The sequence below is a fragment of the Uranotaenia lowii genome, chromosome 1, assembly GCF_029784155.1.
Source record: "Uranotaenia lowii strain MFRU-FL chromosome 1, ASM2978415v1, whole genome shotgun sequence".
NCBI classification, from domain to species: domain Eukaryota; kingdom Metazoa; phylum Arthropoda; class Insecta; order Diptera; family Culicidae; genus Uranotaenia; species Uranotaenia lowii.
The window spans coordinates 168,703,184-168,722,939 of NC_073691.1; the positions used below are offsets into that span (position 1 = coordinate 168,703,184).

At 36.1% G+C, this 19,756-nt stretch overlaps 1 protein-coding gene across 12 annotated transcripts in view; it reads left to right on the forward strand.

Moving 5' to 3' along the window:
- Positions 1 to 19,756, forward strand: part of LOC129747201 (afadin) — a 161,141-nt gene that overhangs the window by 54,099 nt on the left and 87,286 nt on the right. For all 12 annotated transcript variants that reach the window (XR_008737565.1, XR_008737576.1, XM_055741387.1 and 9 more), the window contains one exon: positions 6,207 to 6,559. Coding sequence is in view for 10 of the 12 variants with exons in the window: in XM_055741387.1 (XP_055597362.1) it covers positions 6,207 to 6,559 (353 nt within the window). In the remaining 2 variants the exon portion in view is untranslated. The remainder of the gene's footprint in view (positions 1 to 6,206; positions 6,560 to 19,756) is intronic.

Below are 19,756 nucleotides of genomic sequence, written 5' to 3' on the forward strand. Positions count from 1 at the left end.
TTACACCCACCATTTTTTAGGAAGCTTGAATTGAATCTGTTATCTAGTGAAAATCCAATGTTTTAAGGTTGTAAACAAATGTTAACGACCTCTTTTTAAAATCTCCTCATAGATGGGATTACCCATCATTTAAGTTTTATTTTGTACTTAGAAATTTCTAAATAGATTTCCGCTGAAACCTTATAAAAGACTTACTCTGCATGTTTTCAATGTGCTTTTTTAAGTTTTCTTATAATTGGATGGTAGAATTGAACACACCGATGATCAATAATTACTTAAAATTTAAAAGTTGACAAATGAAATTGAACTGCATAAAACTAAACATTTCAGATTAAATTACTAAAAGTCTCGTGCGTTGGATTTGGTTTTAACTTATTGCATAAAATGAACGTTTAATTGTCTTATTCCTATTGTAAATTTAATTCCTACACGGCAATCAAAGTGTTGAGATCGCAGTCTCGAACTTACAACGCTCAGTATTTTTTATTTTTTCCCTATGAGGAGTTCCAAAAATATGAAAATGGTTGGTTCCTAAAAGCTGGAACATTAGTTTTCAGTCCAAATAGTTATTCAACTGAAGAAGTCAATTCATAATGAACATGAATTAATGTATCCATACTTTACACACTGCTATTCTAGTAGATTCTCAACCTCTATTCTTATCTATATATTTCTAACAGGCGAGTAGTTTTTTTTAATTCTAAATGTAGGCTCATTATTGCAATCAAATGCCTCGAACTGGTACCACGTGCTTTGAACAGTAGATCGGTTAAGCGGTGTGGATTTGCATAAGGTGCATACAAACAAACATATATAGTCCAACTCATCTTTATATATTAGATTTAAGATAATAGAATATTTTGTAGTATTTTTACCCCTAAATGTATGCAGCAGATTAACACTTTTTTTTTTCTTAAAATCATTTTTGACCGAAAAAATGTAAAATTTAATCCGAACAAAACCAAAAATTACTGCAATTGGTGCTTTATGCGTTATGATATCTCAAATGTATAAAAAAATATAAATTTTCAAACGTTTACATTTGATTTTTCATTAATAACAGAGTTTGTTGCAATTTACCCCTTTTTCTTAGTAGGGTGGAAATCGCATGTTTTTGAAAATTAAAAAATAACTGGTAAACCAATAATTTTTCTGACGACGTCAATTTGATGTCCCATCAACCTTAAAACTTTTGATGTACAAGAGGTATGATTATCTGTAGGCATTCAGATTTTAGGAGCCATTGAAGTTGAAAAATGTTGCATGTTGCCCCAGTTGACGGTACTTCGAGTTGATTTTCTACAACCTTATCGTTGTCAGTTAAGTTTATAATAGGATTATCACGTGACCTACCAAGTATTGAGTTGATGTTTTTCCAGATTTGCGAATGCGGTGTATTGTTCAAAATATTTCCATAATAAGTTTTTTTTTTGCAAAATTCAACTTTTTTCGTTATATGGCTGAGCATTTCTCTTAAGTGAGTATTTTCAGGGTTTCTATTAACTCTTTTGATGTAGTTGTTTTTTATTCTCATTAATGTCCACAAATCAAGAGTCATCCATGGGCAGTAATCGCCCTTCAGTTTTACTGATTTAGTTACTTTCTTCGATCAAGCAGTAAGCAATGAGTTGTAGGTTGATATAATATTTTGTATGCACAGACCAGCATCAAGAACTACATCAATTCCCCTCTGAAAAATCTCAAATCTTTCATTTAATACAGAATGTCGTATTATAGTTTTGCTTAACACCTCAAGTGTTGTTCGTTTGAGCTAAGATTGAAGGTGGTGATGCATCAGATTTTGATGCATCGGTATGCTTACATAATACGTGATCTAAAATATTGCCACTACTAGGCCTTGTAGGTAGAGTGTCTGTGCAGGGAAAGCCAAAAGATTCAAGAAGGGTTTCATATTTTATCACAGAATTGTTATTTATTGTATTAATGGGAACGTTCAAGGACAAGAATGTTTTTCCGGAAAAGCGAAAAGCAGAGACTCTAGTTTATCACATAAAGTATTGAATGGAAAAGGAGGGGGTCTGTAGATGCCATGCACGTCAATAATTTGTCCATTAATGGACAATTCTACAGAGATTTTGTGGAATCCATCGATATGAAAATTATCAACAGTTTTGAATTTCTGATTATTTTTTACATACATGGCCAACCCACCATTTGGATGATTGCGGCACGAAAATATTGATGTGTACCCAGGAATTTTATATAAAGAACAGATATTATTCACAAGCCATGTTTCACAAATGACAATTACATCAAACACAACTTTGGACTGTTCAATAGTTTCTAATAAATTATCAAATTTTTCAAGATCGTTCATGGTTCGTATATTCCACTGAAAAATTCTAAACGTTTTGAAATTATCACAAGTTATCGAAGTATTAAATTCTAAAATATCATAATAAAACTTATTGATTAAACTATCCATTATGTTAAATTAAAATCCAGACATCACAAATTAAAATAATAAATTAGGATATAATTAAAAACTTTAAGCCTTCTTACGCTTAGGCGCCGGTGTTTCAGTGCCATTTGAAGGTAAATTTCTGTCGGACAATAATAAATACTTGCTCATAACGTGACTTAAGTCGTTTCTGTTTTCAACAATGTCTGGTTTTGAATTTTCTTCTTTTTTAATCTGAATTGCACCTCCTCTTCCCGGCCAGATAGATTTTACTCCTAGTAAATTTTGAGATTCGCGTAATTCATTCAGCAGCTCAAGTGAGAGGGGAGTCGATTCATCCCTCAAAATAACGTTCCCACACGTTCGATTGATAGTCAGGGTCAACTGCAGTAGAACTCAATTTTCCATGCATGCGTTTTTTTTAAATATTTCCTCCTTAACCGAGATTTCTTTAAAGGTAAGTTTTTTGGCGCAAAAACGTCAGCTCTTGTTCCAGATGAAAGCAATCTACCCGCGGAATTCAATTGATCAGGTTGCTAGTTTCAACCTATTTGCTGACACGTTTTACATACAAGGTCCATCGTATTTTCACTATCTGGCATTGGAAGTCCAAAAATCATGGCATTTTTTGAGATTGCTTCTCGATTAATTTTATCTAGGTTACCTTCGAGTTTGTCTACTTTATTTGCCAGTGATGATTGCGAAAGTTTAAGGTCAGAAACTTCAGCTTTGAGATTCTCGTTTTCGATTTTCAGATCTTTGAAGTCTGATTGAATGTCGTCAAACTTCGAAGACAGAAAATCTTGAGATGCCTCAATAGCTGCAGTCACCGCCTTAAACTCCGCTTTCATCACCTGCATTTCGTTCACAACAGCGCCCTGAACAGCCAATTTTAGGTCCTCTGTTATAGCATCCATCATATTGGATTGGGTATTTCGCATCCCCAGTCACCACTATTTTTTGAGTAGATACCCGCACAGTTAGAGTTGCAGAAAAATGGTTGAGATTTCATTCCTCGGGCGGCACTTCCTAACAAATTCCCACAACGAGGGTGAACATTAGTAAAACAGTATGAACATGTTAAAATAGCTTTGGGATTCGTCTCAACACCTTTGCATTCCACGCATATCAACTGTTCCTCCTCAAGATCCATATTCAAGAACAAAACCAATGCAAAACTTCAAGTGCGGAGGGAAATTAATCTGAACGTTTTATTACAAAGCTCTGAAAATCAACCGAGTATTAAACTGACAAAAATATTATGAACTAGCTGATTTTACCCGGCCTTGCTCGGGTTCGCATAAAATATAAATCAAAATGAGTCATTCGACTTTTCAAAATTTTGGAAGCTTTATATTCATCATAATTAAAAATTTGGCGCATGTTTAGCCATGTAAAGTTTGTTAGTCTTTTTAAAGTTTTTTTTTTAAATTATTCACTGTGTTAATCGTTTTCATATTTAAGAAAAACTTATAGGTGTGAGGTTTTAATTTAAAGACATTCAAAATAATGTCTCATGAACACTTATTCATCCTATCATGAAAAACATTTTTTTCACCCACCATTTTCAAGGAAGCTTGAATGGATTTGGCCTTATTTTTTTTATCTTCAAATGATAATTTTTCTTATATCTTTCCTTTCACTCATCTAATAAAAATTTCTCTTGGAGTTCATCCCCCTTTTCAAAATGGACGATCTCGATTTACAATGGTATATTCAAGTTTCTGTGCTTAGAAATTTCTAAAGAGACTTCCGAATCTGAGTTTATGAGTACTTTTCCTTAAATGCTGAAAGTTCCACAAACAGTTTTTTGAAGTTATCAAAAACAAATCATCTCTAAACCTGAAGTTACCATTATAATGTTAAGAGAAAGGTTTTATTTAAATTAAATATCAATGTTTCTATTCTTGGGCACAAACAACCCAATAATTTGGGTGAAGGGTGATCACTGTTAAAATTCTTAGATATCATGTGTTTGAATTCGCAGTACTAAACGGTTCTACCATAAGTTTCCAAAATTGGATGATAGAATTGAACACATTGATGACCAAAAATGATTCAAAAGTGACCAATTTAATTGAATTGTATAATTCTAAAAATCTCAGATTTGTCATATTTATTATCTTATTTATTTTCATCAAGATATTTTTATATCTCATCTATTTTCTAATTCCCCGTTTAAGGGGGGAGTAGGGTCTAACAGGTAAAAAAAACACCATTTCCACGAATTTTTTTCAGAGCTATCGTTCAAACAAATGCATTCAAATTTTTTGCATTATACAAAGCATTGTTAAAAGAACATTTAGTAATTTTTTTGTAGAAAAATATTGAAAAATGAGCCGGTGACGGAGCACTTTCGAGGATGCCTTTTAGAAAACAGGATTTGCGGTGGACACTGTATCTCAGCACAGAATCATCTGAAGTCAAAAAATCTGAGCAAAATATTTTTAAAAAATGTTTTTCTGGAACCCAACGTTTTTATTTAACTTAAAAAAATGTTTATGAAATTTTTGTGGCTGTTTGAAGTAAAAAATACGATTTTTCAAGAAAAAATCCTCCATTTTTTATCTGTATAATCTCCTCAAAGTAAAAAAAAACAAAAAAAGAAAATCGTTGGGGTTTGGTATTTTATATGTAGAAAATATGTTCCAAATTTGAAAAGAATCGGTGAGTAGTTTTCAAATGACGATGTCCACTGACTTTAAAAATGTGCTTTCGAGAAAAACGCGTTTGAAGTTTCTGCTCTAGAATTCTTGCAGTATTAGATAAGAGGAGACAAAAGCCTATAATTTCTACAGTTTTGCTTCGATTGACTTGAAAATTTGACACAACATTCTTAAAATGTTTTACAATAAGAAAGTAAAAAAAATAAAAATCGATTTTTTGAAAGTGTTAGACCTTACTCCCCCCTTAAATTCCCCGACGGCTATCAACGCGTTGAAATCGAAGCATTCAATTTATAGATCAGAATCTTATTATTTTTCTTTCTTTGTGGGGGATTCCAAAAATATGTTGATTCTTAGATGCTAGAATTTATTAGAAAATGTTCATTCGTTTTTCATCATTGATTCCTAAAAGTTATTCAGCTGAAGAAGACAATTCACTGTTCACTGATCAGTTCACTGTACGTTTTTGTAGTCTCTCAAATTCCCTTGGCGGCGGTAGAGAGCACTTTGAAAACCACTACAATTCAAGTTAATATATTTCTAACAGGCTTGTTGATTTTTTCAATGCAAAATGTAGACTCATTATTTCATCCAAATATATCCACGTGCTTTGAACAGTAGAAGGACAAAAAAAACCGCCAAAGTTTCCCCTTTCAAATCCTTAAGGCTCAGCAAGCTTTGATTTAATGTCCAGTACACATGAACTCTGAATGGTCGTTACTAATGCCTGGCCCATGGAGATGGTGAAAAAAAAAACCGCCAAAGGAAACGAAAATCTGTTAGCAAAATGTGTGCCATGACTTTTGGTTTGTGTGAATAAAACCGAAAGTTGTATGGGAGGGTCCCTTCTCTTAGGTGGGAGGAGCTCATAACTATTACTAAAACCTTACCCTGGTTCAACTACATCTCTGTACCAAATTTCAGGCTGATCGGTTCAGCGGTGTGGATTTGTATAAGGTGCATACAAACTAACAAACATATATAGTCCAACTCATCTTTATATATTAGATAAAATTGATTGAGATTTTTTTAAACACTAATAATGGACATTTCTTCTTTCATTGACGTTACTTTGCCGATGTTTTAATCCTTTCAATTTCTTCTCAACTTTTTTGCAGGATCCATAATGTTCCACGTTCGCCGACGACCTGCCGATTCGCAGCCGCGCCGGCGGAAGAAAAAGCCGCTGGGCGTCTCGAATGGGGGTGGCAATCTGAGCGGCGACCGGGAGGGACCGATGCTGATCGAAATTACCCACAGTGGCGACGGCGGCCGCCGAATCAAGCTCGGTTCCGAACCGATTGAGGTCGGTTCGGCCAATACCAATGCGCTGCAGCTGTTCGGACCCTCCATTCAGGCGCGCCACTGCCTGATATCGCTGCACGATGGCGTCTGTACGGTGACGCCCCTTCATGCCGACGGAACCACCTTTGTCAATGGGCATCACATCCAGCAGCCGACGATATTGCACGTGAGTACTTCTGCTTTGCGATCATAAACAGACGTTCCGAAAAGCGTTTTTCGATTTTCCCACGGATTCTAATCTATTGTGCTTGCGTCTCATTCATGAATTTGGATGCCTGTATGGTTAAGGTCAACTATTTCGAATTCTAGGAAATATGGTGCGGCCAATCAATGAATCGATTAGACAAGAATAGTTTTCTATTCTGAATCACATTTTTGCTTCAAATAAGCTTTGACGAGTGGTGTTATTTATGTGTTTCCAATTTCAGTTTCCATTCCTATCAAATGCTCAAGGAATTTGTTACTGAATACAACTTGAAAAATAGAAGAAACAAATTTGTGTCACATGTACAGAAGCGCCACTCTTCGGCACACACAGATGTTTGACTTTCCCAATCGACGTCACTCTGTTACGTAAACAGTTTCTTCCGTTCGTTCCCGGATGGAAGTGGAAGGGCATCATGAAAAAATGATTGATCCCAAGAGCAGGTTACATGCAATACTTCCGAGATTAACTTTCGTCCGGATGACGTGGATTTTAACTGTCGCATCCACTCAGTCCTCAGTTAATTATTCAAGCTTCAAGTTGTCGTATATTTTGTTATTTTTTTTTACGAAAACAAAACTAAGGCGTATCAAAGAGAGGACCATAAAGTGGGTTTAGGAATAATGTTTTTCAAATCAATTTGATCATTATTTTTACGATTTTGCAACTGCTTCAAAACCGGGAAAACATTAGGTTGAAATTAGTCATTCAACACAAGTTCAGTGTTTGGAATAGAATAATGTTTTATTCACATTTGGTTGTCAAGTCCTTAAATAACTATCCATTACATTAGCGATAGCTATATTTGTCACTTTCCGCTTGTCAAAATCCCTAACCGGGAAAGTTAACATTTCTCAATGAGTAATTTAGTACTTCTTCTCAGAATTTCTGACAACACCTTTGCGTTACCACGAACCTAGTTTGAGTAGTCCCGCTTAACCGTGTGATGATGTAAACATTTTTACTGTCATCATCATCAACATCCTATTGTTCCCAGCAATTATCAATTGCGAACTGGATATAGCAAGAGGAACAAAAACAAACAATGTTTTGGTTCTGCTCGTGGCAGCAAAAATCTTCTGCTGCTTTTACCGGATGCCGAAGGAATAGATAGGAAACCGTAAGTTTCAACACATTATTATAAACAGTTTTTAAGTCTCATACCACGAGTCTGACTCGTGACAAAGAATGTGTGCCTTTAATGGAATCCACGAGCCAGACTCGTTGATCACAATTAGTGCCTGAAGCTAAAAACCAAAAGCCTGACTTGCGGCGAAAGATTTTTACTTTGAGCAATAACCACGAGCCTGACTCGTCACGAAAAATTTGTTGCTAAAACATAATCCAGTCAGACTAGTTATAGTAAAGAGCTTGCGTTTCAAACGGGTTTAGCTTGTGCCCCAAAATAAGTTCCCTTGAGCAAACGCCACAAGCCTGACTTGTGGCAATGGTTGTGTCCCTTTAGCGACAACCACGAGTCTGGTTCTGACTTTGAGCCGAAAGAAAATATCCCGAGTCAGGTTCGTTGTGGAAAGTTTGTTCCACAAACGAAAACCCTGCACGGATTCAATTCAATTTTAAAAACAAGTTTAATGGACAAAAATCACAAGTAAAACTTAGATGACCAATAAGGTACAATAAAAAAAAAAATAGAGACAGAAACCATTTGACAAAAAAGATTGGTGCATAAAAACTGAAAAATTCTTTCACTCACGATTTAATTACTAAAATTTCCATGCAATTATTCACAACAGCTGGTTGCGTTGTCCGTTAAAGATATCTAAACATAACCTTCAATGTAACGAGCCTAATGAAGCGACAAAAGTTTACAACCGATCTTCACCTTGTAAGCCTTCCGATGTTGTATATTCTTTAGACCAGCTGCAGCCTTGTAATATACGGCAATGCCCTTTCTTTCCGTACCATAACAGCCACGAAAGACATGAAAATTCAATTCATTCCATGGACTTGTAGTTCACAAGTTCGCTGACAAATTGAATTAATTAGTATGCAAGTCACTTTTTTACACCGGCAGCATACCCGGGGCAACGTTATAAGTTTTCCAGTGGAAAAACACAAACTAGCTAAAATTTCATTTTTGCTGCTGCTTTCATAATGCTGCCCCATGCATATTTGACGAAAGTGAAAATAAAACAAATGGGCCAATCGAATTTTCCCGTGCCGATGCACCTGTGACCGATTGCAAATTGCCCGCAACTTTACGACATGGCCCGGTGAACTTTGAATCGGACGATTTCCTTTGAAGAGAACGTTGCAACCACTTTGGTGACAGTCAATCTTGAATGAATGAACCCACACATCGGTTGTAATTCGCTTGGTTTTTTTTTTCAGATTCTAGAAAAAAAAAACTGAGAGCTGTGGAAGCTGTGGACCAAAACCGAGAAATACGTTTGGCTGGGATGACTACGAACTGTTTCATCATTGGGCAAGATGTTTTAGTAATTTACGATACCCACGATTCAATAAACTTCCAAAGTCCCTAAACCGATTGGTCAGGGAATGATTGGGAAAATGTCGTCCCCAATAATGTTGGTCACGGTATATGAGCAGGTTGAAATTTCAGATCAATTCGCATTAATAAAACTAGGATGATTTCAAAGTGCAGGTGCAGATCAATCTTTTAGTACATACATGGAGAAAAAAGTATCATATTTCTACCAATAATCCACTAATATGCAATCGTAATTCTGATTGATTCTTGACCAACTATAAATATCAAAATTTCAACAATACATTACTGATTGATTTCTACTGACACTACTGATTGATTTTATACATTCCACAATATAATATATGTATTGTTTCAATCAACTATCGTTGAATGATTAATTTTGTGCATTCAACAATAAATATTATAGATCCAACTACAAACTGCTGATTGCCTTACGCAATCAACAATGAATATGATAGATTCAGGTTTTTTGGAAGCCTAAAATACGGTTCAAAATCTATCAATGAATTTTGATGAAAATTTTTTTTTTATTTTTTTTTCTTAATTTTTGTTGAGGAATTTCTGAGTTTTGAGAAAATTTGACCGGATATTGCCCGGATTTATGGTCGTCAATTTGAAATCGAATGCCCGGATTTTGCCAGGTTTTTATATAAAAATTGCCCGGTTTGTCCGGCCCGGATACGTGCTGAAAAAATTCTGGCAACCTTAGTGTAGCAACATTCCAGAATTCTATTTCAACGAATAACATAATTTAATCATGAATCGATATACAGTCCTCACACCTCATGTCTCACTGCTCACATTAAACTTCTCACATCCCACTTCTTATGGCTCATTTCTGATTTCTCACGCCTTATTTTGCACTTCTCATGACTCATTTTTAAAACTTTTCATGGCCCACATCTCACTTGACACTCCTCACTTCTCTCGACTTACTTCTCACGTCTCACCTCTCACGTCTCACTTCTCACGGCTCACTTCTCATGTCTCACTTCCCACGTCTCACGTCTAACGTCCCACTTCTCAATGATTATTTCTCATTTTTCACTCATCTAACTTCGCACTTGTCACGGCTCATTTCTCACATCTCATGGCTAACATCTCATTTATCACTCCTCACTTTCCACGGCTACTCCTCACTGCCCACTCCTCACTTCTCATTTCTCACATCTCACTTCGAACTTCCCACATGTCATTTTTTATTTCTCACTTCTTAGTTTGCTCTTCTCACGGCTCATTTCTCACTTTTCACGGCTCACATCAAACTTTTCATTCCTTACTTCTCATATCTCACCTCTCACGGCTTCGCACTTTTCACGGCTCATTTCTCAGATCTCACGGCCCTCACGGCATCTCACGGATAATTTCTTATGGCTCATTTCTCGTTTCTCACGCCTTATTTCGCACTTCTCATGACTCATTTCTAACTTCTCATGGCTCACATCTCACTTCTCACTCCTCACTTCTCACGGCTCACTTCTCACGCATCACATCTCCGTCTCACTTCTCACGACTAACGTCCCACTTCTCACTGCTTACGTCTCAATTTTCAGTTTACACTTCTTACGTCTAACTTCTTACAGATCATTTCTCACTTTTCATGGCTCACATCTCATTTATCACTCCTCACTTTTCACGGCTACTTCCAATTTCTCACTGCTCAGTCCTCACTTCTCACGTCTCACTTCTCATTTCTCACATCTCATTTCTCACGTTTTACTTCGCACTTCTCACGACCCATTTCTCACTTTTTACGGCTCACATCTAACTTTTCAGTCCTAACTTCTCACGTCTCACTTCTCATATCTCACCTCTCTCGGCTTCGTACTTTTCACGGCTCATTTCTCACATCTCATTTATCACTCCTTACTTCTCACGGATACTTCCAACTTCTCACTTCTCACTTCTCACGTCTCACTTCTCATTTCTCACATCTCACTTCCCGGTTTATTCCCGGTAACCGTTTAATTTGGGAAATACGTACGAAATTAAAAAAAACTAAGAAATCATAGAATATTTCCAAAATTCTGTGTTTTGTGACACAGATTTTGTAATGAAAAATTGTTGAAAATTTCTGTGAAATCTAGATTTTCTGTGAAAGGTAGATTTTTCTGTGATTTCGGCAACCTTGGTTGGAATATCTCAATTATTTGTAGAACAATTTACAAACAATCAACAAACATTAAGCTATGATGCTGTCTTAAATCTTTTTAAATTAAGGAAAATTCTTTTAAACTGTTTATCAACATAAACCGAAAGAACCGGAAATTAAGTTTTTTTTTAGGTTCTGTGCTTATTCAATATTTGAAACAAAAATGTATAAATATAAATCCTCAACGATGAAATTTTCGTAGTTCAAAAGTTTCTTGTAATCGTATTATTAAACCACTGTACGATCATATTAAAAAAATGGATTTTAGAGGGTAAAATTTCAAAGTGCTTTCAATCGTGGTTTGAATATTTCCAAATAAAAAATAACAGATCAGAAGAAGGCCACCCAGATGTTGTTCCCTTCGTTTTTTATCAGGCAAATATTTATTAATGAGTTTTCACTTTTCAACCCGTCTTTTTTGCACCAGCAGTCGTTTCAAACTCAGCTTCGCTGCTCCAATTTTCGATCAGAAAAAAAAGTAAATCAATAACGTTCATTTTTAAACGGAAAATAAATTGCACCTATGTATCCGATATTTATCCCTCCAGAGACAGAATCAGATTTTTTTTTCTCTCACTCATTCGCTTTCTGTATACATTTCCACTCGCTTCTGAACCCATTTATCATATTTACCATGATGAGGCAGTCGGGGAAACGATCTCCGGTAGCGAATAATTTCGTACAAAATGATATTAATGACGTTTGTCTTTCTGTGTGAGGTATCATCAGCAAAGGAAAATTACGTCATACATTTCCACGCGCGCTTTATCGAAGCCAAGAAGCACCGAAAGAAACCTTGTGGGGGGAACCGTGTATAAAATGCGCGGAGAAAAAAAGATGTATTTCAGAAAAGTTTTTATATCACCTGAAAATCACCTAACGTTCCTGTGAGAGATGTACTAGCTGTGCTAGATTTGGACTACATGTTTGAAATCTACTATTTTCTAAAAGCTATTGATCTTTGTCTATAATTCTATTTTATTTTCACATTTCCCTTTCTATCTTCTTTTTTCTTTTAAAAAAGTGCAAAGCTAAGAAAACGATTGTAAAAAACAAAGTAAACGAGTTTGGCTCCTTAAAACATAATCGTATGAGCCGTTTCAAATAAAGAATTATATATATATACCAAAAGGGAAATCATACTTTAGAAGGCCTAAAGAAATAAACGTTTAAGATGTTTATTAATTATTTAAGTGCTTCTGTTTGTGTATTTCTGGTGACGAAAAGCCCCCTTTTTTTTAAAAAAAAGGTTTCGAAACTTCTGGAAAGCTTTCTATATTTTCGAGTGGGAAAAGATTCCATTCAACGTGGGCGAATTAACCCTCAATTCCCCTAACAGCAGAAAGGATTTTCTGCTTCGCACAAATTGCCCCTCATCATCTCGTAAAGGTCAGACCGGGTTGCGAGAACTGTTTTAAGCTGCTACTGCTGTTTCGTTTTTCTCTTTCGAATGGATTTTCCGATGGCTGCTGCTGAATGGGAAAAAGCGCAACAACAAAAACACAGAATCGAAACCATTCGTCGTCATCGTCATCGTCGTTGATCGGTTTTCCATGCTGGGAATTGAACAATCTCCACCCGCTGCGCTGCTTTCCGACTCTATTTATAGCGTCTAGGTATAGATAATTGTATTATCGTACAGGGCAAAAGTAACAACATGCGCGTCGCCGATGGAACGGAAACCAGACGAGATGCCTACTGGGGCGGCGTTTTTTTTTTCATTTGTTGCACCCGAATTCATAGTCCGTATGAGTGATGCAAAAATCGATTTATTTTATACAAATTCATTCTCAAAAAACGCCGCTAGAACGTTTCACAAGAAAGTATGCATTTTAACTCTACAAACACGGTACAAAATGGGCACCTTTAGGTGGGGTTAAATGGGCACCTTTTGCTGAATAATACTACCGCGAATGATTTTCGGATGGCTTGCCACTTTGTTGTATAACCTGGTAAGAGTTTGTTTTTAGTGAAGCTGATGTTATGTTAGGGCTAGTCCACACTAGGAGACCATTGGTCTCGAGATGGTCTCAATGTTTCCCATTTTATTCGGGAAAATTTTAGACCCTCTCATATTTCCAACAACAACAAACAGACAAAGTTCAGCTCAAAACAAAATTCGCTGTTCAAGGTGCCTAGTGTGGACTAAGTTAGGCTTTTCACTTCTGCTATATTCAATCAATCCCTAAGGAGTGTATTCGAAAAAAAATCAACACTTAGATCTGTGAATAACTTTTGAGAGCATGAATGAAATTTGATAAAATTTTCAGTAATGCTACCTAGTAATACAATGTTTACGTGTACTAAATTCGTTGACAATCTGTCAAGTGGTTTTTTAAATATTGTCGAATACAAAAGCTCATAGACAACATTTTTTGGACAGGATCGAGAAAAATTCAGAAAAGACCCAGTGGAAGACCCAAAAACAGCTGAATATCTAACAATGAGCTAAAACTTGAATAAACGTGAAAATCATTGATTCCATGAATTAAGGAATGTCAGAGTATTTATCAAGTGCAATCCAAAAGTTTCAATAGAGGAAGTGATAAAAAAGATAAAATTTTCTGACTGGTTTGTCCAGCTGACTACTAAACAGGCCTAACTTTTACTCTACAAGGTGAAAAAGTTGTCAACCGGTGAAATCAACCAAATGCGGTGGTCAAATCGTTCGCAAAATATTTGGACCGCAAGTGAAGAGATAGATTTTAAATACCGTAATGCCTGGCGGGTTTCCAGAAAGAAATTTTCCATTGACTAGCCTCGTCTGGATGTTCCGATGATAATGAAGTAGAAAAATTGAAAAAAAAAATCATGTCTAGTACTCGAGGAGGCTGACGATCCAATGAAGTTGCAAATCATTAAATGTCTCATAACGATTGACACGATGAACGGCTTAATATACAAAGAATACTGCTCTCAAAATCGACCAATTTCCCTGAAAAGCACTTCAATAGGTCTTACAAGGTTGAATCTCTGTTTTGGTTGGAGCTGAAATCGTGCCATCTCGCGAAAACTGTGGCGGAGTGAAAAAAATTCAAATATGCTGTTTTCTACCGAAGAAGAGCAATCGGCTAAATTTGTCATAATTTCGACCAAATTGAAATTTTTGAATAATTTTGAAGGTCAAGCATATTTTATACAGAGAATTTCATCCAAAAAGCCTTGATTAGAAGAAGAGTGGATTATAGTACACATTATAAATGTGGCACGTTATGTCTAAACATTAATGTCATAAAATGTCGTCATTGGACGCTATCTTAAAAATCATTTGGAAAAAACATCACAAAAATTTGCCAATGTGCACATCACATTACTAAGCAGCTTCACTGGAATTTTCATCCATTTCCGTCTATGCATTCAAAAGTTATCAACAAAACAAAGTTTTGCATTTTATACGAATACACTCCTTACCGATTTGGCCCCTTTTTCTAAGAACACAATTAGAAAATTTTGAATTTGTTAGAAGCTTAGCTCCGAGGCTTTAAAGATGAGACATGAGACATGCAAAGTTAGGATGAGACAGGTCTCACGTCTCACATCTCACATTTCATTTCTAACGTCCACGTCTCACGTTTACATCTCATTTTTAGCTTGTCTGATTTTTCACTTCTCTGGTCCCACTCCTCACGTCTTATGTCTCACGTCTCACTAATCACATTTTACTTCTTACGTCTCATTTCTCATGACTTAGTTCCCATGTCCCACTTCCCATGTCCCACTTCTCACGTATTGTATCGCTTCTCACATCTAACTTCTCATTTTTGATGTCCCACGTCTCACGTTTACAGCTTGTTTTATTTTTCACTTCTCTCGTCCCGCTCCTCATATCTCACTTATCATTTCTAACGTCCCACGTCTCACGTTTACATCTCACTTACAGCTCGTCTAATTTTTCAACTCTCTCGCCCCACTCCTCACGTCTCACTTCCCACGTATCACTTATCACATCTTACTTCTCACGTCTCATTTCTCATGTCTCACTTCCCATGTCCCACTTCTCACGTTTCGCCGCACTTCTCACATCTAACTTCTCTTTTCTCACGTCCACGTCTCACTAACAGCTTGTCTGATTTTTCACTTCTCACATCTTACATCTCACGTCCCACGTCTCACGTTTACGTCTCATTTACAGCTTGACTGATTTTTCACTTCTCTCGATCCACTTATAACATTATACTTCACACGTCTAGTTTCTCATGTCTTACTTCCCATTGTCGTCTCACTTCTCACATCAAACTTCTTATTTCTCACGTCCAACGTCTCACGTTTACATCTCACTCCCGTCTTGTCTCACTTCTCACATCTAACTTCTCATTTCTCACGTCCCACGTCTCACGTTTACGTCTCACTTACAGCTTGTCAGATTTTTCACTTCTCTCGTCCTACTCTTCACGTCCCACTTCCCACGTCTCACTTATCATCTCTTATGACGTCTCACTTCTAATGTCTCACTTCCCAAGTCCCACTTCTCATGTCTCATCTCACTTTTCACTTCTAACTTCTCATTTCTCACGTCCCACGTCTCACGTTTACGTCTCACTTTCAGATTGTTTGATTTTTCACTTCTCACATCTTACTTCTCACGTCTTTTTTTTTACATTTACATTTTTACATTTTCACTTCTCACATCTAACTTCTCATTTCTCACGGCTCATGTCTCACGTTTACGTCTCACTTACAGCTTGTCTGATTTTTCCCTTCTCTCGTCCCACTCCTCACGTCTCACTTCCCACGTCTCACTTATCATCTCTTATGACATCTCATTCTCATGTCTCACTTCCCATGTCCCACAGCTCGCGTCTCGTCTCTCTTCTCACTTCTCACGTCCCAGGTCTCACGTTTACGCATCGCTTCTCACATCTTACTTCTCAGGTCTCATTTCTCATATCTCACTTCCCATGTTCCTCTTTTCAAGTTTCGCTTATCCGTTTAAAAAATAGCTTTTTCGTACCACATTTTAATCTCATCGGCGACAAAATATATTTTAGTAGATGAATAATGAAGAACTTTAAACGGTTAGCAAGCCATCTTCGAGTAAGTGAAAAAGTATGCTTCGTTCATTCGAGTTAGTTTAAGATTATCAAGGAGAGGAGAGATCAAGGAAAGTTTTTTCAGTAGCTGATTTTGTCATCCATTGGAACGCGCAAAGATCTTAAAACCGTAAATTGGTGGGAATGTGGTAAAACTTGTTAAAAACCGCTGATTTTCAAAAAGGAGTGTCCTTCCCGGGAATTCCCTTTAATTTAAAGAAAATTGAGATTAATCGATTTTTATAAATAGCCACAGTTTTCAGATTTCTAACGATATTTTTGACAGTCGTTCATAGAAATTGAAAATTTATCCATTTTCAACCTGTTTCCAAGGTTGCCGAAATTACAGAAAAATCTATGATTTCACAGAATTTTTAACAAATTTTCATCACAGAATCTGTGCCACAGAGCACAAAATTTTGTAAATATCCATAGATTTTACAGATTTTTGGAATTTCGTACGTATTCCAAACACAGTTTTTTTACGTCAACACAAATTTTGAATCCATTGCATTGTTTTGGACAAACATGTTTGTTACCAATCCTATAATGTTTATTGTTAATTTATTTTGCTTGAGTAAAATGTAAAAAAAACTCAATTTCTTATGACTTTTCAAAGACATTTATGCTATTTCCACCACAGTAAAAAATCACAGAATTTTTAAGGGAAAATCGCAGTCAGAATTTTTTTTCGTAATATACAGAATTTTTTCCGGCCACCTTGCCTTTTGACTGTTAAATCACCTAAAATACCGTAGAATCTATTTTCCGGCTTTGACTAATCTTGTTCGTGTTTGTTTTTTTTTATAAAAACCTCTCTTCAAAATCTTCTAAAAATAGCCAGTATTAATTATTAGGTTAACTTATTCCAAACTATAAAAAAATGCTTTAACAATAGTCTTTTCTCTTTCAAACATGCTCTGAAATATTTATTGGCCATTTTTACTTAGAAAATCCATTGCCACATTTCCCGATGCTCGGGAATCTGCCCAATTCAGGAAATACTAATTTCTTCCTTTAAGAAATCTACATAAAAATAAACCACTTCCGGCCTCTGATTTATGAACCCCGCCCGCAAAAATTCCGTACCATGGAGGAGATACTATTTTTGCGATTAGGATTGTTTACTTGCTAATTCGATTGTTTGTCACGCGATTTCGCCATTTTGCTGTTTTTTTTTTTTTCAACCAGAACCGGAAATACAGGTTTAATAAGCGTTTTGCTAAACAAGCACCGGGAAACATTTCCGTAAGTTTTGAGTGGAGTTCTTGCTGTAGGTTTGTTCCTGTCGAGAGGGTGGTTACATGTTGAGTGCATGATATTGTTTCGTGACGCCGAATTTATTCAAATTCAACTAGTCACGGAAACGATTTATGAAGCGGATTGGGGCAGTTGTTGACGGGAGGTTGTTGAGTTGCTGGTTTTCTATTTTCGAAACTAAAACACTCTCGATTAATGGTAGGAAAATTGCTAATTCTTTTTTAATTACGGGCATACACCAGTAGCACTGATATATTCTTGAGACAAAAATCCAAATTACACTGCCATATGACTCCCGAATCTCTGTGAGTACCTAGGTAATAGCTTTTAGATTGGTTTTCGCGCGAAAGAACCATAAAAGTGAAAATCCGAAGCAGAAGCTGTAAGGTCGTTCGATTTAACGACCCAATCACTGCCGGTAGCTAAACCGAGCTACCGGAGCCTGAATCGGCGACATTGCTGCTGATTTTATTAAGCTGCCAATCACACTCCGGCCATATATTGTCAGATTGTGTGAAAATGATAGCCTCATCTTCGGTATCCAACAAACTCCAGTAGTAAGCGATTGTCGTAATGTTTCGAATAACTTCCCTAGACATTCACAAGACCACAGAATAGCGATTTGTTTTCGGCCTCCTTTCCTTCGGATTGCCTCCTGGTTACAGGGATGATATTTGAGCGAGATCAAAATAATACCGATGAGACTCTACCCAAGCCACGAGGAAAAAAACCTGACGAGGCTCTGAAAATGATATTTTAGAATAAAAAATGTCTTTCTCTCGAGTACGTGTTTTGCGATTTTATTCTATTCTTGCCATGAGAAAACGCCACATTGTTTTTTTAAACAATAATGTCATCATAAGTACTACATCGTCTGCGAATCCGAATCGTAGCCCGTTTTCGGATTCGTTCGTAGGTCAGAACACGGAGGAAAAAAAAGTATAGTTTCTTCAACAACATTCCGCTTAAATTCAATCATATTGATGATTGATTCTCGACCAACTTTATTTATTAAATATTCTACTATATTTGTAGGATTTGTTTTATACATTCAACTATAAATATGATAGGTTCGACTACAATTGTATTATTGATTCAATCATAATTATAATAAGTTTCAATATAATTTACTGTTTATGTTGTGCATTCTACTATACATATTGTAGATTTAACTATTGTGCTACGGTTGATTAAACTATAATTATGGTTGAATAAATTATACTTTTATGATTGAACTCTTGCGTTTAACTTTATATTTACAGTTGTTTTTTCGTATTTTTCTCGCCTTAATTTATTATTTTCGCTTTGGTTTTATAATATTTTGTTTATTTAAAGCACGAAAAAGATTATGGTTACAAATAATAATATGATTTTGTTAGCGATCAATGTTTTTGGCATTGTCCACCATTCCTGCTTTCCGATGAAACGCCATCTGGATTGAATTAACCTAAAGGGAGGAAAAATGTTGTCACAAGTTTATTTATACAAGCAAATGGATGCTATTCGATTATACCTTTGCTAATTACCTTTTTTTTCCATTGGTAAACACCAGCTACCTGCACTATCTACACTTATGTAAACACATGTAGTGTTTGGATGTGAATATATTTATTCAAGTATCACATAATCTATCATAAACATAAAGTTGAATTAACTATATTTATAGTTCAATACCTAATATCAATCATACAAATGTAGTTGAATCTATCATATTAACAATTGAATCAATTATACCATTACAGTTGAATCGTAGAGAATCGATTGTAGTTGAGTATATTATATTTATAGTTGGATGCAAAAAAAAAAATCAACTACGCTTTGATGTTTGGTACAACCAGCTGAAATAACAAGAACAACTGTCGTCTTTTTCTCCGTGAACTCAAGGGTCCGAAAAGTTAGAACTCACAAACAAACTCGACCAAGCTGCCAAATTGTCAATAATAACAATGTTTCGAAGATGTGATGTGTCCCCCAACAGTAATACCCATGTGCGGGACAACTCTTTTGTCGGTCACGACACGAGTATTACTTCGTTTTTAAAGTGGGCTCTCTGAAGCTTGACTCCTTCCATCCAGAAGCCAACTCTTTCTCCGTTGCAAGGTCTTCTATCTCCTCGAAACATCTATCTGCCGTGAGTGGGTTCATCAAACCACCTTGGGCTCCTTATGCTTGATGTGCACCTTGTTTTTAACCTATGATACTACATCTTGCACTTACACAATACACCCTTTTTCCCTTTTCTT